At 38.8% G+C, this 27,267-nt stretch overlaps 4 protein-coding genes and 1 long non-coding RNA gene across 15 annotated transcripts in view; 2 read left to right on the top strand and 3 right to left on the bottom strand.

The window, feature by feature from the left end:
* smek1 (SMEK homolog 1, suppressor of mek1 (Dictyostelium)) overlaps positions 1-1,458 on the bottom strand; it is a 10,839-nt gene extending 9,381 nt beyond the window's left edge. For all 3 annotated transcript variants that reach the window (XM_042220344.1, XM_005921617.3, XM_042220345.1), the window contains exons 1-2: positions 270-1,458; positions 36-91 (exon numbers count right to left, since the gene is read on the bottom strand). In XM_042220344.1, coding sequence (XP_042076278.1) covers positions 36-91; positions 270-411 — 198 coding nt within the window. In that variant the 5' untranslated portion in view covers positions 412-1,458. The remainder of the gene's footprint in view (positions 1-35; positions 92-269) is intronic.
* Positions 1,459-1,583: 125 nt separating this feature from the next.
* Positions 1,584-6,563, bottom strand: erh (ERH mRNA splicing and mitosis factor). The gene is made up of 4 exons (XM_005921619.3): positions 6,404-6,563; positions 5,877-5,964; positions 3,061-3,181; positions 1,584-2,963 (listed from the first exon to the last, which is right to left on the bottom strand). Exons 1-4 carry the CDS (start codon positions 6,404-6,406, stop codon positions 2,855-2,857), a joined length of 321 nt encoding a protein of 106 aa, XP_005921681.1. The 5' UTR covers positions 6,407-6,563; the 3' UTR covers positions 1,584-2,854.
* Positions 6,564-7,336: 773 nt separating this feature from the next.
* Positions 7,337-16,978, bottom strand: paplnb (papilin b, proteoglycan-like sulfated glycoprotein). Of its 6 annotated transcripts, none has more exons than XM_014333367.2 (15): positions 16,858-16,978; positions 16,062-16,176; positions 13,328-14,907; positions 13,022-13,104; positions 12,572-12,681; positions 11,759-11,819; positions 11,567-11,669; positions 11,369-11,499; positions 10,580-10,900; positions 10,177-10,353; positions 9,950-10,100; positions 9,784-9,864; positions 8,414-8,567; positions 8,223-8,298; positions 7,337-7,842 (listed from the first exon to the last, which is right to left on the bottom strand). In XM_014333367.2, the coding sequence occupies exons 4-15, from the start codon at positions 13,076-13,078 to the stop codon at positions 7,561-7,563; spliced, it is 1,704 nt and encodes a 567-aa protein (XP_014188853.1). In that variant the 5' UTR covers positions 13,079-13,104; positions 13,328-14,907; positions 16,062-16,176; positions 16,858-16,978; the 3' UTR covers positions 7,337-7,560. The 6 variants fall into 6 exon arrangements, with proteins under 6 accessions (XP_014188853.1, XP_042076283.1, XP_042076282.1 ...); XM_042220349.1 differs by having other exon boundaries at positions 7,337-7,839; XM_042220348.1 differs by having other exon boundaries at positions 11,369-11,496.
* Positions 16,979-22,746: 5,768 nt separating this feature from the next.
* On the top strand, positions 22,747-25,125 carry LOC102307399. 3 transcript variants are annotated; one of them, XR_006054352.1, is made up of 7 exons: positions 22,747-22,958; positions 23,775-23,962; positions 24,055-24,154; positions 24,264-24,347; positions 24,464-24,519; positions 24,624-24,846; positions 24,991-25,125. It is a non-coding gene; the product is annotated as an uncharacterized LOC102307399 (long non-coding RNA). The 3 variants fall into 3 exon arrangements; XR_006054353.1 differs by having other exon boundaries at positions 23,775-24,154; positions 24,994-25,125; XR_006054351.1 differs by having other exon boundaries at positions 23,775-24,154.
* A 1,802-nt stretch (positions 25,126-26,927) lies between these two features.
* LOC121814435 (ubiquitin hydrolase B-like) overlaps positions 26,928-27,267 on the top strand; it is a 3,726-nt gene continuing 3,386 nt past the window's right edge. For both annotated transcript variants that reach the window (XM_042220343.1, XM_042220342.1), the window contains exons 1-2: positions 26,928-26,993; positions 27,107-27,183. In XM_042220343.1, the coding sequence (XP_042076277.1) occupies positions 26,973-26,993; positions 27,107-27,183 (98 nt within the window). In that variant the 5' untranslated portion in view covers positions 26,928-26,972. The remainder of the gene's footprint in view (positions 26,994-27,106; positions 27,184-27,267) is intronic.

The following is a 27,267-nucleotide window of genomic DNA, read 5'->3' as shown; positions in this document are numbered from 1 at the left end:
ATCAGTTTTGTATGTTCATCATGTTATGTACTGACCTGTTGTTTCTGGTAGGCTGTGTTTGGGTTAATTTTGGACTCCAGCAGAAGGGAACCTGTCAGGTTTAAAACAAAGGTAGCCCAAAATTGTAGGTTACTGCATTTGCTTCAAATAAGTAATACGTGTACAAATTTCAGGTGATACAGGTGGTTAAAATGAGTGCGGAACGTCTTGTTTTTGTAGTAATAACTGAGCTACTACAATCTTCGTGTGGTATTCCTACGTTCGCTTACCATCGCTCTCTGCTCGCACCAGGAGAGACGTGCCTTTCAAGCGCTCCACATAGCCCGACGAGACGTGCCCGGTCCCACGGTCATCCCACTGTCTGTCCTCATTGAGGGTATAGACTTTGACTCGCCGACGAGTGTCCGTCATCCTGGCAGTTTCTTGTAACCCGTTCTCCCCTTCCGGGCCTTTTACGGGGTGCTTTCTTCACCTAGTAACGCCACAACTTCAATTCACTTTTTACAGCTGCTCACTTCTACAAGAGTATTAACTAAATATGAATCGGCGGGGGGTCACTTAGGATAAGTTCTAAAAGCAACTTAAAAGTGGATCGCCTCAACAAGTTTCCAGCAGGATTCCGCAATAGTTGTTAAAATTACTACTGCAATATCTCGCATTTCTTGACGAGCTGCCTCAAAACTTACACTGCCAGCGCTATAGGCAAGGCGCCACGCAGAATCCGCGTACAAACCATTGTAGGAAGCTAACGACAAAATTAAAGAGCAGAGGACGTCGTTATCTTACGCGTTAAACGACAAAACAACGAATGTCACTGCAATATACAGCTGAGAACAGAGTACTGAAAAAGAAGCAGATATTACGATGACTGGCTCACGAAACACTCCTGCTTATATGTACAGTTTGTACGCTTACAGGTAACGTTAGCTATCAACCCTTACGAGTTAACTCGCTAGCTAGTACGCTAAGTACCTATGCTCCACATATCCAATGTTAAACTACCATTTGAAGCAGATTAACTATAGAGTTAGCTGTCGATAACATTACTTTATACTTGCGGACAACAGACACCTGTTTTAAGCCTGGAACAATGTTTCTATTCTTCTTTAAATAATACGCCAGCTAGCTAACGTTAGCTGCTATTTCTTCCCCAAGTGTTCCGCCATGTTCTGGCTCGGGGCCGCGGAGAGACCACTCTCTCCTTACTCTTACTCATGCATCCCCAAAACTGTGCAAACCAACAAACTGGAGTCGTATAATTACTTGAAGGTTACGCTTTACATTATACTGCTATTTGCCATTCATTGCCGATGTCTTGCTCAGATAATTGCTAAGTGCCCCCCGTGAGTATTCAGCCATCTTGGGTCCCTTCACAGTCAGTACGGGGTTTCCAGCACGGCAACAACAGGGCAGCCCGCCACATTTAAAGAGACAGTAACAGAGAAAATAAACTGTATTTGAGACCACGTCCAGCATGAATGGGTCTAACTTTTGCGATACTCACCTGCCAGTCACACTATCATTGTGTATAAAAATTCAGTGTTCATCGCACTAATGGTCGCATATACATGAGTGGACACCAGTCAGAAACAATCGTTTATTTTGTTTCAATAAAAGAAAACAGAAATGCAGAGTTGAAATCAGTTGTTATGCAACACAGCAGAATTACAAAAACGTTTTATATCACAATGGTGGGCTTTTAAAACATAATGAAAACTCAAAAACGTCCATTAATTATAGTAACAAATATCCTGGGTCATCATGTGATCATCAGTCTTCAGCCACTGATCTACTTCAAAAATAAAACGGCTGCTTTCAAAGTCCACAACGTCTTGAAATTCAACCACCCAGGAAAATGTACATAGAAAAAAAATGAAATAAAATTCACATAACTTTTAGGGAAACTGAAAAACACACACACAAAAAAGTTTTTCTACCCCGTGGAGTATTTCTCCATTCTTCCCATCATAGTGTAACAACTTAAACATGCAGGTTCCCAACCATGACCCAATTTTTCAGTATAAAGCCCAAAATGTACAGTTTCACCCCAATTATTCCAAACCTCTTTTGCCAATGAAAACAATGTGAAAACATTCCCTTTGTTAAAATGGGCAATGCAGTCTTTACAAAGAAAAAGAAAAGAAGCCCTTTTCATACATGTAGTCTTTTTTGATGGCACACATCAGATTCATAATTAAATTACTAACCTCATCAGATTTTTTATGTATTACTTCCAAAAGGTAATGAATACGAATGAATTCATATATGGCAAATGTCCTGCGAGATCAATGACACTTTTGCCACAGTTGCCAGTATAGCTGTTTTCACACACAAACTTAAAATGTTGGAACAGGCATATCAGGACATTGTGTAAATTTCTTTCTCACATGTAACACAAAAGCAAGCCTTCCATGTGGTTTAGGTGAGGGAGCTGCATGATCCTATAGAAAGGACACAATATGACTATAATATGACTAAGTTCCTATGCACATTACATGAATTTTGTTCCTGGCTGAAATCCATTCAATGTCCAATCCAACTGCATCACACCTTTGTATTCTTACATGCACCTCTCTCAGGTAATGTCAAGAAAGACTTCAGGCTGCAGTGCACATGTGAAAAGAGCTTACGTGTCTGAATGAAACTGCAAAAAGTGGCCTGAATGGAAAAAGTGCCGTCACTTAAGCACACTGGTGGAACCATGTCTGAAAAGGGCTTTGCGTTAAAAATTACAAACACATCCTGCCAAGGATGACATTTCCAAAAAGAAAATCCCCAAATTTTTTCACATCCCCCAATTTTTCCCCCAATCTCTCTTCCTCATGTTTGGTACAATATGAAATAATTCCCCCTGTCAAACTGACTTTGCAGCTTGCTGAGCCTGACGCCGTAAGAGGACGTATATCTTCTCCTTAATCCAGTCTTTGTTGTATGGTTGATATGTTTGAGTGTCAGCTCTGTATCTGTATAAAAAGTAAAATATTTTATTGAAACGTGACCAATGCATCCAAAGGGAATGTTGTGTTGCATTCAAATTCATACACAGCTAATTATACTTACACAAGACAGCTCAGATCTGCCAAGTCATCAATAAAGTCGAACAACTGACTAATGTCATAAGTAATGGAGGGACTGTTTGGATTCATCCTCTTGAGGTGCTCTTCATACATTTTGCAAACACCTGGGGAAGAGGCAAATGACATGCTGAATGGAAGCAAAAACAACAACAAAATGCAATCCACAGGAAAAAGCTAAAACAGCAAAAAACAAGCGTAATTTACATAGACTTTACAGTGTGCAGTAATCACTGAAAGAGAAAGACAAGATAAATAAAGAGGCCCTAATAAAGGGAATAAAGTAATAAGTGAAAACAAACAAACCTTTGGCGTCACTTTCTGTATTTGTATCTGTATTTATTAGAGCTATTTTGAAATACCTTATATTTAACTGGTACGTTAATCTGTTATTTACTGGTCTTACTGTCTTGAAGCAACAGTGACCACATCATTTCCTCTGGGATTAATACAGTAGTCTGAATCTGAAAAGTGTATACTGCAGTTCAAGACACACAACACAATTGTAAACACCTCTTACTTTACAGATAATAAAGGCATTAAAAGGTATATGATAACCCCATAACTGCGGAATGCATAACTTGAGTAAATGTACGTATTTTTAATCGCAGTCAGTTCTGAATATCATACTAATGATTATTCTTTGTGTAAGTGAACCTTGATTAATCTCTGTTCAATAGAGCTCAACTGCAGTTCAAAACCCATTAATGTAAAGCAAATGGTTTCCAGTGTATACTTTTAGTCTGTGTGCTGAGAGTGCTTTCAGTCACAGTCACCCTGTTCTTTGGGACAAGCTGCCTGCTGACCTGAGGTCAATTAGAGCTGTGTCAACATTCAAAAACAGGTATAAAACCTTTTGAATTCTTTATTTTTTTACTAAGTTTTTTTGATGTTATTTTTAAACTTTTATAGTAAGCACAAGTTTACATGTTATTTGTGCTATATAAAAATGATGTTGACATTAGAGCAGGGCGATATGGCCAAAAATATTTATCACGATATATATTTGAAAATTTGCGATAACGATATAACTGACGATATAATTGATGCGAGACAAAATACAACTCCACAACATTACTAGCGCAAAAAGACAACCTTCCATTTATTTTCACTTAAACAAGAAGCTGGTTTTTATGTACATTAAAGCTTTATAAAAATGTAACAGTGCAAATGCAAATTCCTTGCTGAAAGTTTAACCAAAAGGCATTTCCAGTAGAAATGGGCTGACATATCCTGAGCATAACCATGTATAATATCCACTGAAGTTAAAAAGAGGTGCTTTGCAACATTAAACTGCAGTGTGCAGTACGTATTTTTCGGACCATAAGGTGCACGGGATTATAAGGCACATTAAGCGAAACAAAGCAGTCAGATAAATCAAACTTTATTAAACTCATTCTTCTTGCTTCCTCCACTTCTGTACCATTGATTCATTAATGTTGAATTCTCTGGCAGCTGCTCTATTCCCATGTTGTTGCAGTATATTAATGACTAACCTCGTATTGTGGATGGATTATCTCAGTTGTTCTCCTGACTGAAGTTTGGTCCGTTTACAGCATCCTGCCATGCGATTGCATTTGTCTCTAACCATAGGAACCTTAACGTTAACTTTTATAAGTGGAAAAGTGTTAGTGTTCGTCCTCCAGCTTCACTGTTTATGTTATGCTAACATAGCTGTGTCGCTAGCGATCACGTAGCACATCATTATATACCAGCTAGCCCAACTTCAGTAACCCTACAAACGTCACTGCTGTTTAGTTTCCTGTCTTCATTTATGTTGGAAGTGATAGCAGAGCTGTACGTTTGAATTTTTTCAGAAATCTCTCAGTCAGAACATGCTATATCATGCTTAGGTAACTAGCGAAACTAGCGAGCTAACTTCCGCTAGCTTCCTGCTAACTTCTAACTCCGTTAAATGTAATAAATTTTGTTTTCATGGATGCCTGGAAGTTAAACTTCATAGTTACACCTGGTAAAGCAGCAATGCTGATCGTTTTATTAAAGATGAAAGAATTTAGACAGTTTTTAACTCTCAGTGATGCTGCAGTGTTGTTTGACCTGAAGTATACGGAGTTTAGGACCAGGTTACTCCCAGATTTAAGAGCATCTTAGTCCGAAAAAATCGACAATAACGACAGCCGCTTGCATGTTCTGCAAAAAAATGTGCTTTGTCGTGTATCTGACGGACAAACACCAAACCAGTTCCACATCACTGAAGTTGCACCATTTTTACAAACCAATTCTGGTTCATTTGTTTCACTCAACAATCGGCCATGTGCGTATGAAAACAAAGGCACTGCGCATGCGCGTTTTACTCATATTCTATCGCGATATTTCATTTTCTATCGTTGCCTAACATTATACCGGTATTACCGTGAACGGTATAATATGGCCCAGCCCTAGTTGACTAAAAGATTTTTTCCTGAGTTACAGTTATAAGAGTCACATAATTATATAAATATATATATATATATATATATATATTATATATATATATATAGTATCAGAAACTAGAAAGTGATTTACTATCAGTCTGGGTTTTAGTTTTTTTCTCCACAAATTAAGATGAACCACATAATACCATACACAGACAATACTTGGTACCAGGATTAATTTATTATTCACTGGCCTATCATTCGTATGTATTTACTATGAGAAAAATATCCTTTAAAAGAATGAGGAATCACAATAGATGATGAATTCAATAAAATTGCATCTGCTGCTACTACTAGTTACACTGAAAGTAAATATTTAAAAAAAACTGCGAGATGATTTATGAATGAAAACATTAAACAGACTCACCCTCCATGCATTCATTAACTGACTCATAGTCAGCGTATGTGCGGCCCTCTGGTCTCTTGGTTGGTTGGACAAGCAAAATTGTGTGCGACTGTAAAATGATTGATAATGTTTAATACACACCACCACGTAGTTTCTCTGTGTCAAACCAAAGCACCTTAATTGGGCAACTGATGCGAGTTTTTTGCTAGTTTTTGAGACTTGTGTAACCTTCTGCCCAGACATTTTCCAACACCAGTGTAAGGATGGTCATTCAGCTGCAGACCACCGACTTCATCAGTCTTTTACAAAACATCCACCATAACGTTACTTCAGCCACATCTCACATTAATAGAAATATGTAATTTGATTAGATGGTGAAATTAAGTTTTAAGAAACAACGAAGCGGTGGGCAAAAATGCGTGTTTGATAAGAATAGCAAAGCGTTAACCTCGAAGCTTATTAGCTTAGCTGTGTGTGATTAGCACAAGCTAGTTGTGGCCTAAACTGAGAATTATTAGCTCTTTAGATGTAAAATAAAACACACTTACCATCTCTGTTTTCAACCCAAAGCCTCGCTATTTACTGGCTATGCAAAACTGAAAAAACTCGTATTCAGTGTAACTTCTCAGAACCCCGTGCGATGTAGCTGTTTCGTCTAAAAGTAATTTAGGGGAAGTGAAAAAGACCTCTTCCGGTTGTAAAATCGAGTCCCTTCAAAGTATAATTTTTGCTTCAAAATAAAAGTCCGATAATGCAACAGTAATGATTAAAATGTGATTATTTTTTTTCCAGCAGACTTTGTTTGTAAAGGTACACATTATTTTTTCTAAATTCTCATTTTTTAAATTATCATAGACATTATTTAAATGGACCCAGGTTGTGCATCTGAAAAGTGTAGCCAGCAGAGAAGCGCTCTAAAGCTGCCTTACTTTTAATAGCCAGTAAGGGCTGAACGCATTGTCAGCCCCTGCAAGGCTCCTGCATAAAAGACTTCTAGTTGTACAGAAGTTTGAGGGAAAACGGCCCCCCAATAAATTACTTTTCTAATGAGTTTGTGAACTCACTTGCTGATTATTTAATGGGGAAAAATGTAAATTTAAATTGTAGTCATTATATTGTTTTGCTGTTTACACATTCACTTAACATAGAGAGATCTCTGGTTCATCCCTGGGAGGACACACAAAACCCTTCAGGTCTGCATCAAGAAAGACATCCAGCATACAAGTGGAGCTAGCTGTTGTGGTGACCCCTTGTAAACTTGGGAGCACCTCTGAGTAGCTTTTACTATTATCCTGCTCGTGTATTGACATGTCAGTAATGATGCCCTACAAGAAATGAAGATGCAAATAAAGCATTTTTTTTCAAAATTTCAACATAGCTGAACATTTATTAATTGGATATATGATTTAATAATTACAATGAAATAATTTTTTGTTTGAATCCCGACCTACAGGGCAACAACACATACACTGACATAGTGGAGATCACAAAAACAAACTGAAAGACAGTGAAACCAGGAAAAATAGCTATAATATTTGTGATGGCAAATCATATTTTTAAATGAAATATGTAATGTGGTTTGTTGTTCTTTTTTTCTTTATTTGGTGTGTATACTATAGGCTACATTTGTGTACCAAAATCACTTGATTTTCTTCAAACAGAGAGCATGACTGGGCACTTTTGGAGATATCAGTGACATGTGTGGTTATGGCCTTGCTCTCAGAAGGTCCCTGAGTGTCACTCTCCTTGTAGTTTCTCTTGGAGATGTGGATACAGGCACCCTCGCCACACCTCCACACTCTCGTTGGCATGCCTCCAGGGACACAAAGTTGTTGGGATTGCCCTGGCAGCCTCCATACCAGAACTCGGTACACTTGGCAGTGGCAGGATTATAGCAGAACCGGACCGTCCAGGTCTCACAGGGGCCCTCATCACGAGGCAGGGAGCACAAATTGCCAGTGGATGGAGGAGTGGGTGATGGGTGCTGCTGATATAGGAGAAAACAAAGCAATATATACATTATATTTGTAGTGTGGTCTGCAGAAAAAGAGCTGCAATTGTTAGACATTTTAAATGGTGAAAGAAATATTAAGCGTTACATATATGATTATATAATTGTTTTGCAGAGACAAAGATACTTTCTTATGGTTGTTATTGTGAATAATGCTCTAAAAACACATGATATTTTATCCCTGTAGTGCTTCTATTTGACCATATCTTTTTGGTGAACACTCAAATTTAGTAAACTTGGCAAATACTTTGTTACTAAGTGAAGGTCATCACTAGATTTATATACACAGCTGTTATATTATTCAGAAAGGTTAACTGTGACTGGCTCATAAAATCAGTTAATAATGTGATTCCTACCACAGTCTGGTACTCAGGACAGCCAGCCTGTCCGAATCCTTGAGCGGGTGTCACCCCATCCAAACAACAGCCATACCTAAAACAGAGACGATGATTTTTCTTTTTTAATTTCAGTTTGAAAATGGGGAAAAGATTTCTCTACACTTTCACATCATTTTCTGCAAAATAGTGTTTAGAGGTACTCATGTTACCTAGTGCGGACACATTCTTGTGAGCATCCCAGGTTCCTGGGCCCCGTGGCAGAGGTACGGCCATCAGGACAGCAGCCGTAAGGCGACTGCGTACAGTGAGGTCTCACCTCATTAGGGTAAGAGTCATACACACTGTTTGTAGCTGGCCTTGAAACTAAAGCAAGTAAACAAATGAGGTCAAATATACTGTATGCATGCATTCCTTTCTAATTTTAAAAGCTTTTGAATAACGTTTCTTAATAAGTCTGTGTAGGTTCTCAGTCATCTTTGTAGGTAATAAAAGATAAGTCATGAAAAGTTTGTTGTTGTTGTTTTTAGTTAAAAAAAAAAAACCAAACAGCTTTTATAATACAGAAAACGCTTCGTAGAAGGAAAAAGAAATGGCTGTGTTTGAGCTTGTGGCTTACCTCCAGTTATCTAAGTTGGAAATTAGGCTAAAACAAGTTTGGAATTTTCTGTTTGTCTATGAAATACAAGAAGGCAATGGGAGGGCAGCACAGTCATAGTCTAGACAGCAACAATTACAACATGCCGAAAGCGTACATTATCTTTATTGCGTGAAGAAACCTCAACTGTGTTACAATACTAAAATTACTGTCTGCGTCGTCTTAAGAAACGTTTGGGGTTTTTTTGTTTTTTTACAGTGGCTTTGATTTCACATATATAAAATGCACTCTGAGTTGTGAAACACTGCTATGTCTGTGTGGGTGAGTGTCTCTAAATGTTCATTAATTCATTATTCAGCACTGTAATATCAGTTCAGTTCAAATTAGTTCAATTCAATTCAGTAGTACCAAATCACAAGAAAAAATGCCTGAAGGAGCTTTTTACTATAAGGCGAACCCCAAAAATCAAACAACCCCATATGAACAACCATCTTGCAATAGTGGGTAAGAGCATAGAGACAGGACTAAATACAGACTACGGGACAGAGAAGACAAAGATTTGGTGCTGCAGTGGTGTGTAAACATGTGGGCAATGAAAAGAGGTGAGTAGACAAGTTCATGAAGCAGTCTGTGCCCTATAGCAGTATAGCTACAATCTGCTTTAGGGTCAGCCAACCCAGCCTAAACTATAAGCTTCATCAAAAAAAGAACATTTTGAGCTTAGTCTTTAAAGTAAACTTCCCCCAAATCCAAACTGGGACCTGAATGCTGAAGGCTCTGCCTCCCATTCTGCTTTTAAAATCTCTAGAAACCACAAGCAAGCCTGCAGTCTGAGAGAAAAGTGCTCTATTGGGATGATATAATTCTATGAGGTTCTATTACACACAAGGGTGATCTTATGTTGTAGTGCCACATATAAAGAAATTGCATGCTCAACCATGCAAAGAAAGATGGTAACATTTCCACAAATTGCACTCATCATACCTGAAGGTTCTTCTGGAATATGGGGCACAAATCCTCTAATAGTGCTTCCACCTGGCCTTGGGTCCTGCACACTTGGGGCCGCTGGAAAAGAAACAAGGTTGACAATATAAAATAAATAAATAAAAGTAAAAATGATCAGAACTTGCTGCATTCAGATGTCACTCACTTTGCACCCCAGGGCAGGGCTGCGTGTTGCATTCCTCCACAGAATGTGGTCTGTGAGCTAACCCACAACGATCTTCAGGGTAGGGGTTCAAATCAGTGTCAAAACAGGCAACTCTCCTCTCCCTCACACCACCACCACAACTTCTCGAACACTGCGAGATAAACAAAGATAGTAACGCTGAAAGGAAAATAACAGTTAAAGCTTTTTTTTGCTTTCTGTTCCCTTACCAGGCCGTACTCTGTCATATGCCAGGTTATGCGTGTGTAACAGGCAGGTCTGCGGCAGGCCTGGACAGAAGGAGGTCGAACCAGTCCACTGCATGCATGATCAGGCAGATGTTCGCCTCCTGGTCCAACGCAAACAACTTCCCTTGTCTGCTGTCCTTCTCCACAGGTTGCTGAACACTGACCATCAAATGCAACAATTTAGTTAATATTTTTAACTGATTTGAGTTGATAAATACAAGCAGTGTAACAATCATATATGAACAAGGTCATACTTTATCCAAGATAGGTGTTGTATCAGCCAAAAAAAAAAAATTAAAATGGCAAAGATGGTCTAAGTAGACATAACTGTTTCATATCATTAGGATAGTTCAAATATGATAGTTTTTAACCGTAGGAGACATACTCTACTGAAGCTGGACACGCTGTACTCTGCAGTACATGGATGCATGTTGCAGGCCTGCTGACTCGGTGGCCTTTGCAGGCGCTGGGCAATGCAGTAAGTCTCGTCGACCACATGGGGGTTCACTGAGTCCTCAACTACACACTCCACACTACGATGCTGCATGCCTCCGCTGCACGAGGCAGAGCACTCGCCAAACACACTAGCTCTATAGACATATGTGAATGTCTCTGTTGGACGAGGAGCAGCAACAACAACTGGAGCAGAGGAGTGTACTGAGTTAGTGTCTTCATCCAAGCCCATAAACTCTCCACGGGTCAGTATCTAAAAAAAATAGACAAATTATTAGGAAATAACTATAAGAAAAAGAACCAACAGGTATTACAAAAGTGAAAAGAGTCCTATAAATCGCCTTTTAGGAGAGTAAAATTCTCTATGACTAAAAGAAAACTAAAAGACTGCATCAAAGAAAGGGGCCTAGTTTCCACTTTAAGGATAACAACAGAAATATCTTATGTATTCTTTTTCTACCTTTAACTTCAACAATCTTTTTTTCTAAATCTGACTGACAAACAAGAGTTAGCAATAAAGAAAAAACTTCTTTGCTTTGAACAATCTGCATCTTTAAAAGTAAAAAATATACAGACGATCTTTCAACCTTATTTAGATTCATTTTTATGCTCTATTCTAGCGTCACACCCTGCTCTTGGATTATTTGGTACATTGAAACCCAAATATTCAAACTAAGTAAGAGTCACATGCATAGGTCTAATCTGCAGCTCCAAATCTCACCCTGCAGACGCCATCCACACAGATATCACTGCGGCCCACATAGCACGGGGTCCCATCTACCACTGCAGTTCTGTGTCGGTAAAAGAAATCCTCTCCTCTCGGGACACAGTTGAGCTCACATGGATTAGCTGCTAGAAAAGGTTAGGGAGTCACAAACCTAAAAACACTTAAATATTGTTGTACATATTGTACATGTACCTCCACAATAAGGCAACCATGTGTAGCGTTTTCCATTAAAGTCCATTCTGTCAAACTGGGAGCACTGCTCCTGTCTGAAATCCCTTGAGCTCACTGGGCATTCCTGCATGACAGGAAATCGAACATTTAAACAAGATACTATCCGTTTTCTCTTTGTGAAAGTATTTTTAAATGGGTTTAAAGGATAATTACATGTGTATTGCAGGTGCGGAATGATTTGGAGGATCCTATGCAGTTATGTCCACCATCTGTCCTGCAGAAGGAAATGAAATAAATGGCATTTGCACACTCAAGTGTTAAAAAAGACACAAATTAAAAACGATATAAGAAGAGTGTTGGGTCTGTGTTTCCACAAGCCCCGCTAATTCTAGAGACGTATTCATCATGAAGAAAACAAGACAGTCGATCGATCGATTATTTGCGCAAGGGAGGCCTCGTCTGTGTCCACCACGAAAATGACCCCCAGATCTGACCTCCTCCTGCTACCTTTTATTGAGAGACAGTTCACACAAAACACGTCAGAACAAAGCCACGCCCCCTTGGTTCTAAGACAAAGCATTTTATGTATATGTGTGAACTTCTGTAAGAGTGTGTGTGTGTGTGTGTGTGTGTGTGTGTGTGTGTGTGTGTGTGTGTGTGTGTGTGTGTGTGTGGTGTGTGTGTGTGTGTGTCAGACCTCCTGCTGACCAAAGGGTCGTAAACCCAGGAAGCTTACATCAAAAGAAACAGATCTTTCAGATAGGATGTATCTACAATAAAACCTCCCCCAGCACAGAGTGGTTGGAGAGGTGGTCAGGATCAAAGGAATGGCTTTGATCCTACTGCTTGAACTAAGACTGTACAAATTTAAGAAACACAATGGCAACATTCAACAATTAGACTTAACAAAGAGTCTTTTGTAATGTTACAAATGAATACAAAATTACCTTAAGTTCACATATTCAAAACACAATAGCAATGAATATAAATATGAGGCTCTTTACTTCATACATTTCTTTGCCCTACCTTGAAGTAATACATTTCCTGGTTCTCACTGCCACCCCTGTGCCACAGCTGCGGCTGCAGGGTCCATAGGCTCCAAACTCACCCCAGTAGTCGTGGGTCGAACGTGTCAACTAAGCAAATAAGAGAAACTCAAAGTCAGGCTCTGGAACATGTTGTGCTCCCACATGGGACATCAGGACCCGACACAAATCCCTAACTCACACACTAAACGCATGCAAGACGCGCTAAAAAAATATAGCATTTAGCCACAAACTAACACTTATACATTACACAACATTTTTACAAACCTGTTCTGTGACACATTGAACTAATCATGCTTGCACATCAGAAAATAAATCATTTACCACTTAAAAAAAAATCAAAGGAATATTTTCCTGTGTCATAAGGTACTGTTGATATGAATCTGTAATAATACAATACTATTAATATTGTTAACATAAAAAAACTCACTGTAAAAGCAGGTACAGCCAGCAGCTGTAGGAGTCCCAGGACTTGCAGGATATTCATGTTCACCTGAAACCACTGCTGAACTACTGACGAGGATAGCAATTAATTAACGCAACTTACAGTGCAAGAAATTCCATTTAACACAAATGATGTGCGTGCAGTTCATTCATCCATTAACAGATTAATGTGTATCAGATGAAACCTGAGTCCCTCAGGACCCCTGCTAATGTCTTAACAAGTATCTATTCCATGCAAATACAAATGAAAAGCTGGATAAAAAAAACATGTAAAATCTTATTACTGAATTACCTGATTGAAGTGAATTCCCAGCTTGCTGACTAGCTGTACGGTGGGATGTGCCCTTCAGCAGTGACAGCAGGCAACGACACCCAGCATTTCTTCTTCCATCACCCTCTCAGTGCTTACTGACACCACAGCCCATAAAGTGTCAGATTGCAACCACTAAGAGAAACACTGGTTTTCTATTTTTTTTGTTCTGTTTTGATCGTAAATATGTTTCTTGCTGGAGCAGAATGTCTGAAGTTAGAACTTCCACGTACCGAGACTCATGTTGTTAATTTACATCAAGTCTTTTTATTCACACAAATGTTTTGGAGGTACAGAAAGTATGCAAATGTAGAGGCAATGTATAGATTCATGCAGAAATGGAACATCATCAAAGTTTGGTTCATTTCATAATATAAAGGAGGTTACATGTGTCATCACGTGCAATTTAAATACATCTCTGCAACATATCTTAAAGTTGTATTATTTGCGAAGCGCACTAAAACGTGACTCAGTGTGAAAGGGAATTTTCCATTGATTGCCTTTTCTGAAGTGTCTCACCATTGATTGTCTCCTTCACACATCCTGTAACCACTAAATACAGACGAGTAAATCACAACAGGGGAGCTAGTGGGAGGTAAACATAGGTTTAAAGCTCTATTTAGTTTTATTTTTAGCAAGAAACCACAGTGGAGCATGGCCTGGATGTGAACGTAGCATGGAGGACAAGGAACACCGGGAATCAGTGAACATCAACGTTCCTGTGCCAATGAGCTGCAATACTAGAGGAGCCGTTATAGTCTCTTGTCATCGCCTTTAAGATGCAAGTACATAGCAATCAAACAAAAAAGAAAGGCAATAAACTGTGCCTTCGTTGGGTTCATATTGTTAATGTTTGAATGAAACTATTATTTTAAGGGAAAATCCAGCATTCATATATATATATATATAAAGTCAGTGATATTATATTATAAAAATAAGAAAAAATATTGTTGTTGCTAGACTTAGCAATCAATGACAAAAATCTTCACAAAGACAATAAAGCACGATTCAGCGATGTCAAACTTCAGCATCTCGCCCCATCACCGACCCATCCATTCAAAATGTAAGCATCCAAACTCAAAACCACAATCCCAAACACGATACAAAGAGAAGCTAAATCTGCCAGTCACTTTTTGTCCCTCAAAGCTGCTGGTTCAGCTTCTGTGTTTGCTTCTCTTGAGGTTCAAAGGCACTCTTGGTGCTGAACAGGTCGTCCATTGATTCCACGATTTCCTGTATTTCTCGGGACAGCTCGGAGTAGCTCTCTTTAAGGTCCTCTTGCTGCTTCCTGAGGTCTGCTGCCGCATGCGTCAGCTCAGAAACCTGTTCGCTGCAGGTGGTCCTCAACTGCTCCACGTCCAAAAGCATCACCTCCATGCTGTTTATCAGCTCCACCAGACGCTCAGCAGTTGTTTCAAACCCTGATGTGTCCAGACTTCCTTCTTCCTTGGAATTGTCTGGAGCGCTGGCTCCTTCTTCTGGATTTGGTTCTGTCTCCATCCTCGTGTTGTAGCAACTTTCAGTCACCTGATACTCAAGTCAGTCTTCAGTATAGCAGTTTTCTGGAAGAAAAGGGAAGCATTTAGCTGTAGCCAATAGCTGTGATAGGTTCAACTGCAAAGAAATTATTCAATTTGGGTGAGAAATGTCAAAGATGCAGATCTAAGCTCTTCACAGGGAATGAACAATGCATTTCTATCTAACAACTTTAATAGCAGGAAATTAATTAGGCATATCATTATCTTCTTACTCTGTTTTTTGCTATATTTTTCAAGTAATTAATATTTGACAACAGCATAATAAAACTGAAAATGCTATTTTTGGTGTACCACCCCAATATTTTCAGTGACTCCTATATGGCCACCCCTATGAAAAATTTCTGGAGGCGGCCCTGGGTTTATGTGTGTATAGTTGTATGTGTTTTATGTGTATCCAAGTGCCCTTTCACTGACATGGCTATACCAAGCTACAATATAATATAAGCTGAACTATTGAAGACACGTGGAGCTATACTACTGCAAGTCAGTTTGAAATGTCACATGCCATTTGGATAAATGCAAAATGTGGCTTGGCCCATTCTTTTACATTAAGGAATTACAGGCAAATGCCAGCAGTTACTCTAAAAACTGCATATTGTTCAGTAGTAATGGAAACTTTACAGATGAGCAGGCCAACAGTATGCACTAATGCACCGGCGTGCTGTCAATGCAATGAATTTTTGGGACCTCTCTAAAAGAGTAAAGTGATCGTTTCACAGCCTGAACCAAAGACATCGCCACTATTCTTTTACATTGGTTATCCCAAAAATAAACAGCCTAAAATAAAACAGTGTATAATCATCTTCCCGGAGTTTTCTGGCGCAAACGTCAGAGAAGATCCAAAGAATGCTGGCAATAAACAGAGGTGACGGGGAAAAGAACGGGAAACCACAAGGGCTACGTAGAAAAGGGAGGGAAAAGTGATGAGACAGGTGAAAACACAAGGAAAGTAATAATAAGACTTTGGATACGAAAATATTTTTATATTCAATTAGTGCTGTAAAACAAACAAAAAGAAAGTATTCTTTCCTATTTTTAATTTTTTAAAAGATTCAATTTTTAAAATATACACTCAATCAATTTTAAAGTCTTTAAAGAATTAAATAGTTAAATGCATTAAAACAGTGACGAAATCCAAATCTTCAAAAATGTGTTAAAGAGCCACCAAAGGTTCCTACCCTTTAAATGGCTGTAAAGATAAGGAGTCTAGACGATGACCTCACCACCCTCGGTCTCTTATCAAAACATGACAACTTGCTCGATGGAGGCCAATGTCAGGGGGATACCCTTACTCTGAAAGTGGTGTAAAATACAAGGGTGTAAGTTTCAAAAGAAAAGTAATGAATTATTAATGAATCGGTTCAGGACACATTACCTAGACAACAAAGACAGCAGCTGTCTTGTTATAAAATAAACATTTGCAGACAGTGATGCCGGAAAATAGCATTCATATGTGTGTGTGTGTGTGTGTGTGTGTGTGTGTGTGTGTGTGTGTGTGTGTGTGTGTGTGTGGGTAAGACTTTAAGCAATTACATTACATGTAAATTTTTTGTACTGATGTAATTTTGTTGCATAAGTACAATATAAAATGGAATCTGGTAAATAAATTCACTTGTACACATACAGTTTATTCCAAGTAAAGTTGCCTTAATGATCAATTATTTGAATAAATAAACCTTTAATTTCATGTATTTGAATATCTGAGTTGCGTTTTACTCAAAAAATGTTGCTTCGTATTTATGAGTTGGCAGATTTAATTTTTCAAAGCAAAAGCTCACAAAAAATACTGTTATGACAGATCAGGAGGAAAAAGACCCTCATCAGTTCTTCACTAAAGCACGAAGAGACAAAACCAGACAAAAACCGATCAATAAAACAAAAATCAAGCAAAGTATTCATTATAGTATTCAACAAAACATATCAATAAACTTTAAAAATTTCCCATCAGCGAAATACAAGAAAATGAAGTCTTACTTGTCTCTGTGGTTATTTACTGAGCGTATCCGGAATGTGTCAACATGCAGACTAAAGATAATATAGATTATGTGTTAAGTATGGATCCCAGCCAGAGTGCAGCAGGCCTGCCCTCCTCCTAACTCACTCCCTCTGTGCTATGATGCCCACAATGGTGCTATTTAGGGCTAAACCCTGCTGTACGTTATCAACGCAGAACATTTAGTTGTAAAGGACAGATACCTTTTACTTTTCAGAGGCAACATCATGATGAACATGTTGCAGTTTATTTTAGTTTATTTCTTCATTCACAACCACATTTTCAAAACATGCTGGGACCGTGTAAAATCATAATGGTTTGTGGAAATTTAATGCAATGATTTCAAATTCCGGTGATCCCTATATTTAAAATGGGACAGCATATGAAATGTTGAAACCCTTCTGTAACTGTTAATGCGAAATACTAAGCTCTATTTTTGACAGTAACATGTTTTCTCATTCTTGCTTGGTGTAAGATTTCAGCTGCTCAGGAGTTTCAGGTCTCCTTTGGCATTTCATATAATGCTCCAAAGCACCCGGATCCTTACTCTGGAGCCGTAAAAATGTAATGCATGCAGAAAGTGGCTTGGTAATGTCATCTGAATGAAACATCACAGATGTGTAAGACACCCATGCTGCGTGCGCTAATGCACCCTCACCTTTATTTATTTATTTTTTTACTTTACAATAATCCAAAGAAACTAGATACTATGGTCTATCTCTCTCTTTCTTTGTGTGTGTGTGTGTGTGTGTGTGTGTGTGTGTGTGTGTGTGTGTGTGTGTGTGTGTGTGTGTGTAATGCTGAAAGTGTTGATGGTAAAGCCTGTGTATTTCCAAACATTTCCACTTGATGGCGCTTTTAGCTAAGTTTTCCATACACTTCTGTGGAAGCTAGGAAGGTTGAGATACACGTTTTCTGTATCTTTTATGTGCACCAACTCGTTTTTTATGTGTGCTTTATTTATTGTCCTTTGCAAATGTGAATTCTCAATTATAGTTTGTTGAGGTTTAAAGTTGCAGACGGCTGCCAACTCTATACGAGGTTATGCATGTGTTTCAATGAGCTCCCAAAAACATTTAAGGACTAAAATGTGTAGCTTTGCATGTGTGGTTAGGTGGGTGCTCTTTATATAAGTGCTGTGTGGGGGATCAGGAGTATGGATTATTTCACCCTGGGTCGTATTCAGAGAGGCCAGCCAAGCGTGAGGCAGACAGGAGAAAGGGGGCATTGTTGAGGTCTAGATGAGTGTCAGAGGTGCCTCAGAAAATAGAATCACTCTTGGAGGTTTAACAGAAACTTACTTGCAACAACCCCCTGACCCTTCAGATGTCTGACCGTGGCTGAACCCCTCTTTACAACAGTATATAAATGTATCAATTAACATAGCATTTGTATGTGGCTTATGTTAACGGATTGGTAGCGCACTAACTGCAAGTAAACCACAAAGAAACTACGAAAATAAAAATAAAAATTAAAAAACAAAAAATAAAAGAGGAAGAAACAAAAAAGTGGATTTGATCTGGTTTGAATAATACGTTTATGGGAACGGGGAAATTCCTGAAGGCTGATTTTGTTTACCTTGAGCATTAGGTGGCTGAGGTTTATCAAGTAAGGTGGTGGTGATAATATCAGTTTTCAAAACCTTGGGACTTTCTGGCACCTTGTTCATTCATCTATCTGTCTAGAATTCAGTCTAGGTAAAACAGTTACGTGGATTATGTGGACGCACATTTGTCTCAGCCGTTCTGTCTCTGTCCTTATCTCTCACTGGCTTGGATTTGCACAAACAATCTGAACACAAACTCTGGATTTGTCTGCATATGCCTTCAGAGAGGCCGCTATCATCACTGCTCATAAAGGAAGAAAAAGTTTCATGAAAATGTTTCCCAAATGTGATTTATTCTCAAAATGCGGACATAAATAGGCTCTCTGTCACTGAAGAAAAAGGAAAGTTACGAGGCAGTGGCTCACGCATGCCTTCAGTCCTTAGGGCCTTGTAGGGTTCAGGGTCTTTGACACACAGAATTCCTACACTATTTATGGCACCTCATTGGTGTAAATGGGCCAGAAATATATGGCCATTTTTAGACATAGGGCCCATTTTTCAGAGGCTAACATGTAATTAGACAATTCACGGCAAAAGGGGCAATTTCTCTCATTATTCCATGACAAATTAGGCAGATAAAAGAAATGGAGGTGATTCCACATATTGAACTTGCATTTCATGGCTATTCATTGGAAGATTCAGTAGCGGCCAAATCAGCAATCTTCTACATTCTTAAAAAGAAGTGGTCAGCTCAGCAACACCAGAAGGACTGAAATACCTCAGACGTGGATGATGACAGAATTATTTCCATGGTTAAGGAAAACTGCTTCACAACAAATCAAGAATGCTTTATAGGAGCTAGACATATCATAGTTTACGATCTAGAGAAGGCTTCATGAATGGAAAGAGGTCTGCAAAGAGGTTAAAACAGCCGTTGATGATGTGAACGATGAATTGTGGGATGTACAGAGTTATACTCTCTGCTCACATTCAGCTAAACAGAACACAACTCTTCACATTGCGAATGGATAACAATCCAAAGCATACCGCAAAAGTAGGAGTTTCTCAAGACAAAGAAATGATATATTCTTCAGTGACCAAGTGGGTCACCTGATCTCAACACAACAGAGCATGCTTTTCAGTTATTGACTACAAAACTGAATGATGAACAACTCACAAGCAAGCAACTGAAGAAGGATACAGTAAATGCCCCGATTAACTCATTGTATGCATACAAACATGCCCAGTACCAAAAAGAGAAACAGAGGTACATCCAGAGCCCAACCCTGAATGAATGTTCATTTTACTCTGTGCTCGCTTGATGTGTGGGATAGAAACAGAATAAATACTAAATATATGCTTTGTTTGTATTTGTCTTCACAGACTATTTAATGTATCGGCTGGTTAATTAGGTTTTTGTAGATGAAAATGATCATACAAAAAAAATCAAGAAGGGAAAAGAACTAGATTTGAACATTTTTCTCTCTTTTAATTTAAATTTTGACTTGTCAGTCAACTGTCAGTCAGCTCTGGAAAGGAGTTTCAGCTAAATATCTTAAAAAGAAAGAAGTATTTTTTTTTCTTTTTAGAATATTACATTCTGAAAAAGATTTGGTCTAAAAGTGAAAGGAAAAACAGCTTAACAGAGCTCCACCCAGATCCATCAGATCGGGATCAGTTTCCTTGAGACGTTCTCGTTTTCTGGTAAATGGGTGGGATTCCCGATCCCGTCCCCCCAGGGAAGTACAAGTGCATGAATAGCTAATGTTCCAATCAGGCCTCCCCCGCTTTCATATGATGCCAGAGAATTTTTTTTCTCCCCCTTAGAGAAACAATGTGAAGTCTGCTGGACACTGCTCAGAAACCTGATTGTTACAAAATGTTCCCTGGAATGGGAAGCTTCAAATATTTCCCTCCTTCTTTGCCTAAAACAAAAGGCCCAGATGATGAAAATGTGTGATTTCTGCTACTTTTGTCAAATGTTGAAACTGAAAAGTAATGTGCTTTGAGATGATACCATTGATGAAAATGAGATTTGGTTTAAAGACTATAGCTGTGCTAGTTGGAGGCATTACCATAAATAGAAATGATAAAACTGGCTCTTACTGCGTGACCTGATCAGTGAACCAGGCCAGAAAAAAATCAGAGCAAACAGGAATGATTCTCATCAAAGACTTTGCAGGGAAATTGCAGGGATTTCATGCAAGGTTGAAGGCATCAAGTTGACCTTCTCATGACTTGTGTCCATTTTGAATGGCTAATGTGTCCAGACTGTCCATCAAGTGAAGCATCTGGGCCTTTTTCATGACAAGTGAGACGTCTGACATAGATCTGCTCACCACCTCAGAGCATTCCATTGTTGGGTCTCTGCTGCACCTGATATGAGATGCCTGCCAGCACTGCACTCTCTTAACAGAGCTTTAATTGTTTTGTATTTCTTCCACATTCTCGGGCGTGCAGTTTCCCCTCAGTATACACTCATACACATGTGCTTCCACACATGCCCACACATTGCAGGAACACTCACCAGACATTATTTTCTCTTTCCAGTGAAGTAAAACATTTGGCTAGCAGTAAAAACAAATAGAAGCATGTGGGAATTTGGCTTTTTAAAGAACCCCTTGGCCCTAAAGTGAAACCATAGTTCATCCCAGCAGCAAGGAGGGCAGGATGAGAGATATTTACATGAAATTAAAGCCCTAAGATGGTCTAATTTTTACAAGATTATTCGGTGATAAACAAAAGTGGGGGAGGGTTCATGGAAAGTTTAGACACCATCTAAATTCTTTCTTTTTCTCCCGCTGATATATATATTATGATATTATATAAAACAGATATAGATGTTTGAGTTACTCCTGATTAGGCAATGTGGAATATTTGTTTCTCCCACAAAGAAGGATTAAAATTTCCATTCACATTTCCCATAACAACGCCACTCGCCACTCTTTGATAAATGTTGTTGTATGAGCTGCCATGTTTTTCTTTCTGGATATTTTCTGCTGTCTTTGCCAGGACCTCATTTACTCTTTTTCAGGCTGGGAAACGGGTTTTAGACACTGGGGAAATCTGGTGTGCCTCTGCCTCTCACAGCTAATTAGTGTGTGAACTAATTGCGTGGCTAACTTTAGCAAACCGATAGCCTAGTTCCATCTGTCCGCTATGTATAAAGTAGGGAGGGAGATGTAGAAGAGCGTATTGGTGACATTCTAGCTCTTTTTAAAAATTTTTGACAAGAACTCTCACCTGGGGAGCCTGTAACAGGATCCAGTCTGGCGCAAATGATCTTTAGACAGAGTGGCATAAACATTTATGTTGTAATAAATAATTTTATGCTGAGAAATCATTCAGTAAAGCTTTATAAATCAGTGATATGCTGGACTAAGGAAAATCTGATGTGATCTGTCATCTCTGTTTAACTGTGGCTGAACTAAATACTGTATAATAAAATGGACCACCTATGTAATGTAATCTGAAGCCTCAGTTTTAACATGGTGGTCATCCTTATGATTCTTGTCTCCATAATTTGAGAAAAACAGTAGCATTATATAATTTACCCCAAAATTAATCTGGGTACATGACTTAGACGAGACCATCCATTCATTTTCCCCCACAGAGTAGCTGTAGCCTAACCTAGATGTCATGGGGCAAGCCCGGTACACATGTCACAGAGATAAAACAGCGAGACAGACAAGCATTGAACACCTACATCCAATTTAGAATGACCAGTTACCTAACCTGTAAATAATTTTTTAAGTGTAGGAGGAAACCAGAGAACACAGAGCAAACAGGCACAGGGAGAACATGCAAATCTCACATAGAAATGCTCTAGGCTGGATTTGAACTAACCCAGCACCTGGTTAGCATCTCCCTGACTAGTGGCAACTTTTGTTCAGACAAGACATTTATCCTGGAACAATGATATCACTTCAGGATGAAAACTTTATTGTACCACTTACAAGATTTTAACTTCATGCTTCCTGCTACATGATGACTGTTTTTTATGGAGGACCACAAGAGCCAAAATAATGAATTGTAGAATAAATTCTCCATTTGTAAATTCATTTTTGAATTCCAATTTAATAAACTGATTTTTAAAATGCTTTTTAAAAACTTCATTTCAAAAAACATTTTTGAATTCCAATTAATAAACTCATTTCAAAAACCTTTTTCCAATTGCACTTTAATAAACTGCATTTCAAAATCCATTTCTCTCTTTCTGTTGCGCCAGGGATACTGCTGGATTAGCTGTTGATTAACAACTTCATTTTAAAAATCCTGTGGCTATTCAAATTAGCCACACCGTGGGATGTAAGGAGCTCTCTGATTGGTTGGATCAGACACAGGCTGTCTGCCTGGATTTTTCTAGCTCATAGCTTCGCCATGCTAAGACGTGTGTACTTGTACAAAGGCCGTTCAGCCTCGGGATTTACACTCGGCTCAACACGGATATGTGAAGAATGAAGGGACCCTGCAGCAAAATGGAGAGCGCAACCTCTGACTGAGTGCCTGTTTATGCAGTCTGACCACCTGTTGAAGGTAACGTGCTAACATGGCTAACGCTAGCATCACCGCACTTAGCCCCATTATTTTAAGGTCATCTTAGCTTATGAAATTTTTACGTGCAGCTGTACGAGCTAGCTACGTGTTTTGTAAGCTGCTGTGCTCTTCACAAATAAAGCTGGAAGCAGCTCAGACTATTAGAACCAGCACTGAGGCCTGTTACATTTATACAGTGTTAGAGCAATGGCTGCAGCCTACAGCCTTTAAACTAGCGATTAAAATGCTGACAGTAAACTCGTCAGTCCAGATGTTACCACATTACTTTATGATACTTAGAGTTAAAACAACTGAGACAGGCTGATTAAAATAACAGCTGTCAGTTCTCTCATTCCTTATATCAAGACTGGAGATCACACTACTGATTTCAGTTCATTTAATATGTGAGTGCACAGATTCATTCTCAACTGGACATAAATGATGATCAAAGGTTGTATATATGATGAATTCATCAAATCCCAGCCTCTAACACAGTGCGCTGAATCTTAGCTTTGAATGTCCAGTATATTCTAATCAGTGCAATTTAAGCATTCACTGAACCTACAGTATCTACACCTGTGTGGCAAATGTGTGGTAAAGACACAGATAATGAAATTTAATTATTAATACAATATACATCATGAAAAACGAAAGCTGAAATTGATTCAGTTTAGTACTTTTCTCTGTATGCTCTGTGATTATAAAGGCCTTAAATTCTGTGATATATACTGTAAATGATTTTCACAGAGGTCTTAAAGTAGTTAAATCACTGCTGATAGTCTGGTTGTTTATATTTTCACGTTTTTGTGTCTGTAGGGCTGTTTGATGATGATTTGGACTCCTCTGGGAGATGAGGACACACCCACATCTGTTCCATACTGCAGCCATTGATGGTGTGACAGATGCACACACTGGAAAACCAGCGCCTGGACTTCATGCAGGAGAGACGGCCTCAGAGATGGACCAATCAGAGAGCTCCTTACATCTCATTACATTTCATAACAGTTATTATTTTTTATTTGCAATATCCAGGATGCGCTCCTTGTTAAAAATTTCCACTTTGAAAAATAACATTTACACTTTTGTCCTCGATCAGCGTCCCGGATGCTTCTGTTGCTGCCACAACACCTAACCATGAAAATGGTATAAAGAAGAAGAAGAAAATAAAATGGAGACACTTCTTCTGCTGTTTCTCGGTTTGCTTATACAGAAGACATATGAAATGCATATTTTCCTTAAAATGTATTTGTTAATTTTAAGTGACTTTTCTTTTTTAATAACATTATGTTTGTTCGTTCTCTACAGGAAACTGACAGCGATACAGAGGCAGAGAGCCCCACTGTAAAGCCACAGAAAAAGTCCCGCTGGTCTATTTTCAAATTCTGGAAGGTATGTTTTATGGAAAGAGTCACTATCATCAAGCATTTATTCATCACAATGAAATGGGAGCAATTAAGAGCAATGAAGCACACAGCTATGTCCTGTCTTTTGGTTTCTTTCTACAGAGAAGAAGGCAGGTTGCTCCAGAAACAACAGGGGAACCTGATAAAAAGAGTGACAAGTAAGGGAAACTTTAATCTTCTCACTTTAAAGCAAAATTCTTTTGGGATCCTTCTGGTTGCAGATTTCATACTTAATCTTCTATATATTTGTATATTTTTGCAGATTAAAGAACATGCAGCAGGACTGTACACCTGCCGAGGCAGCACCACCAAAAGAAGACTGCCTAGAAACAAAAGGTCGAGAACTGGTTGCTTCAGAAACAACAGGGGAACCTGATAAAAAGAGTGACAAGTAAGGGAAACAAAAGGCCAAGAACTGGACGTCAAGCCTCCACTGAACAGTTCAGAGGACCTAGTGTACAGGTCATAACTACAGACAATCCCAGGTAAGTGCTTTTAATATTTTGGCCGATTGCTGATCAAAGTAAGCATTAGATGGTTGAATGCTGTTCTCCAGAGAGATAATGTTTGTTTGTTGTCCTGTTGTGCTTGCTATGCATCCCTGACTCCTTTCTTCTTTCTGCATCCAGCAGCACCCATAAGGAATGTGGTGAAAGTTCCAACCAGGTTAGAAACACCACTGAACATAGTGAGCCATCAGACCTGAGTTGGGACACTTTGATTATGGAGTTTCTGGCACAAGAGGATGTATTGGAGCAGGTGTTTGACATGTAAGAGAAAAACGTCCTCCAAAATGTTTAAACGAGAGCAAGTCCAGAAGCTCGGCTCTTAAGGTGCGCTACGTCAACCTTCTACTTTCTTCAGAAACCTGAAGAACAAAGATATCTAACACCAGAAATGTCTGTTTATCCTTTCCTTTTTACAGAAGGCTCATGAACATCAGGAACTGTCATGAATCAAGAGATTATTACCTTAAAACGCGCCTAATAGGGCTGCTCGATTATGGCAAAAATGATAATCACGATTATTTTCACTGAAATTGAGATCTACGATTATTTGACGATATTTATTTAACCCTTTAAGACCTACTATAGAACCAAGTCCACCAGAGCTTATATTATTTTTTTACATGCTGTAGTGCCATTTGTGGGAGCATTTCAAGTTGCTATACATCAATACAACTGTTATAGCCCATATTTTAATAATATGTATGCATTAAGTCCATAGTAATTACATAAATTGCAAAAAAGTGCAATAAACTACAAAAAAAATTGAAAATCGCTTTTGTTTTGTTTACATATATTTCTACTTGGAGAAATTTAAGAGGTTTATCCCTCAAAACTTTAAATACAATAAAGTTGCAAAAAATAGTTTCCCACCACAGGAAATTTATTTTGAGTGTCTTCATAGTTTTATTTTGGAGATACAGCAATTTTTATATACTGCAGGAAAAACAAAAAACAATCCTATGATGCAAATTTGCAAAGAAAACAGCAGGTGCATCATTTCACTGTGGGAAGTGTTACGAACAGCTGATAGGAACGGCAAAGCGTGTTTCTGGAATATTATGTTTTTGTTCCTGCAAGCGCTTTTTATGCAATTTTTGCAAAGCTATATGTGGAACGAAACCGTGACCGAGGACAAGCTGATGGCATCAGATGTAAGTACAACTCCTCCGGTTTCATATGCAAAACAAATTATTGCGCTAGCTTACACGGTTCAGGTTCTACAGGGATTTAAAAATAGTTACGCAAAACGGAGCGTGCTGCTCTGACCGGCTTTAAAGGGTTAACAATGACTTTAAAAAAATAATATAAAATAGTGTGCAACACCACTGAAGTTTTTTTTTTTTTTAAACTCTCTTTTCAACCAACGGCAGTCACTCTCCTCTCCAAATAACTTCTGCTTAGCTTTCCGAGCTTCCCTCGGGTCCTCTTAATCAGCGGTCTCCAACCTTTTTTGCGCCACGGACCGGTTTATGCCCGACAATATTTTCACGGACCGGCCTTTAAGGTGTCGCGGATAAATGAGGGAGGGGCTAATAATCGGCTCAGTCATTTTTAATGATCGTTGAAAGCCCAGATCGTAATCGTGATTAAAATTCGATTAATTGAGCAGCCCTACGCCTAATATCTTTTAAGAAGGCATTCAGCAAACAGGTTCCTGAATACAAGGCAGTGCACAGAAAGCGTCAGCTATTTGGACATTTTTGTTTTTTGCTTTACCTTCTAAATGTTTATGTTACTGTTTTAAATCTCTCTGTGTTTTTTTTCAGGACGCTCATGAATTCCTAACATTGTTCCTCAATGAGGTCAAAAGGCTCGCACCTCACCTGGAGAGGAACGCAGCTCTCCTGGGCCAAAGTTATACCTGCCCAGTAGAAGAGCATCACATTTTTAAAATGGAAAACATGAGGACATGCAAGAGGTAAGCCTGTCTTTCAGAAACGCAGAGCTGGTTGCAATATTTTCATATACCTCTTTTCCACCTACCTGATCTTTACTTTAACTACGTTACTCCTGAAATGTGTAGCTGCGGTCACCAATCATCACAGCAAGAGGAATTCACGAGCTTGTCTCCTTGACCTGTTCCAGAGGGGTCTGTTGAGGACATGTTAGGGACATACTTGAAGGTAAGATCACAAATTCCAGTAGAGATGTAGTATCACTGATCTTGTGTGTGCGCATAGGTTGTGATTATTTTTTTTTCTACCATAAAGCCTGTTTTCTCTGTGCTGTTGTTTAGGAACAAAAAATCGAATTTACCTGTGACTGTGGAGGGACGACCTCGGAAGTGAAGCCGTCTTTTGATACACTGCCAAGGTGAGTAAGGTCACATCAGAATTGATCGACTGACCTGATTTCCAAACTGTGGCGCACTAAACATCAGAGTTTTTAAGACAACAC

This window comes from Haplochromis burtoni, unplaced genomic scaffold (genome assembly GCF_018398535.1).
Source record: "Haplochromis burtoni strain Fernald_Lab_line unplaced genomic scaffold, NCSU_Asbu1 Contig_47, whole genome shotgun sequence".
Lineage (NCBI taxonomy): Eukaryota > Metazoa > Chordata > Actinopteri > Cichliformes > Cichlidae > Haplochromis > Haplochromis burtoni.
Note: the sequence above shows the minus strand (reverse complement) of the source record. Positions and strands in the feature narration are given on the sequence as shown.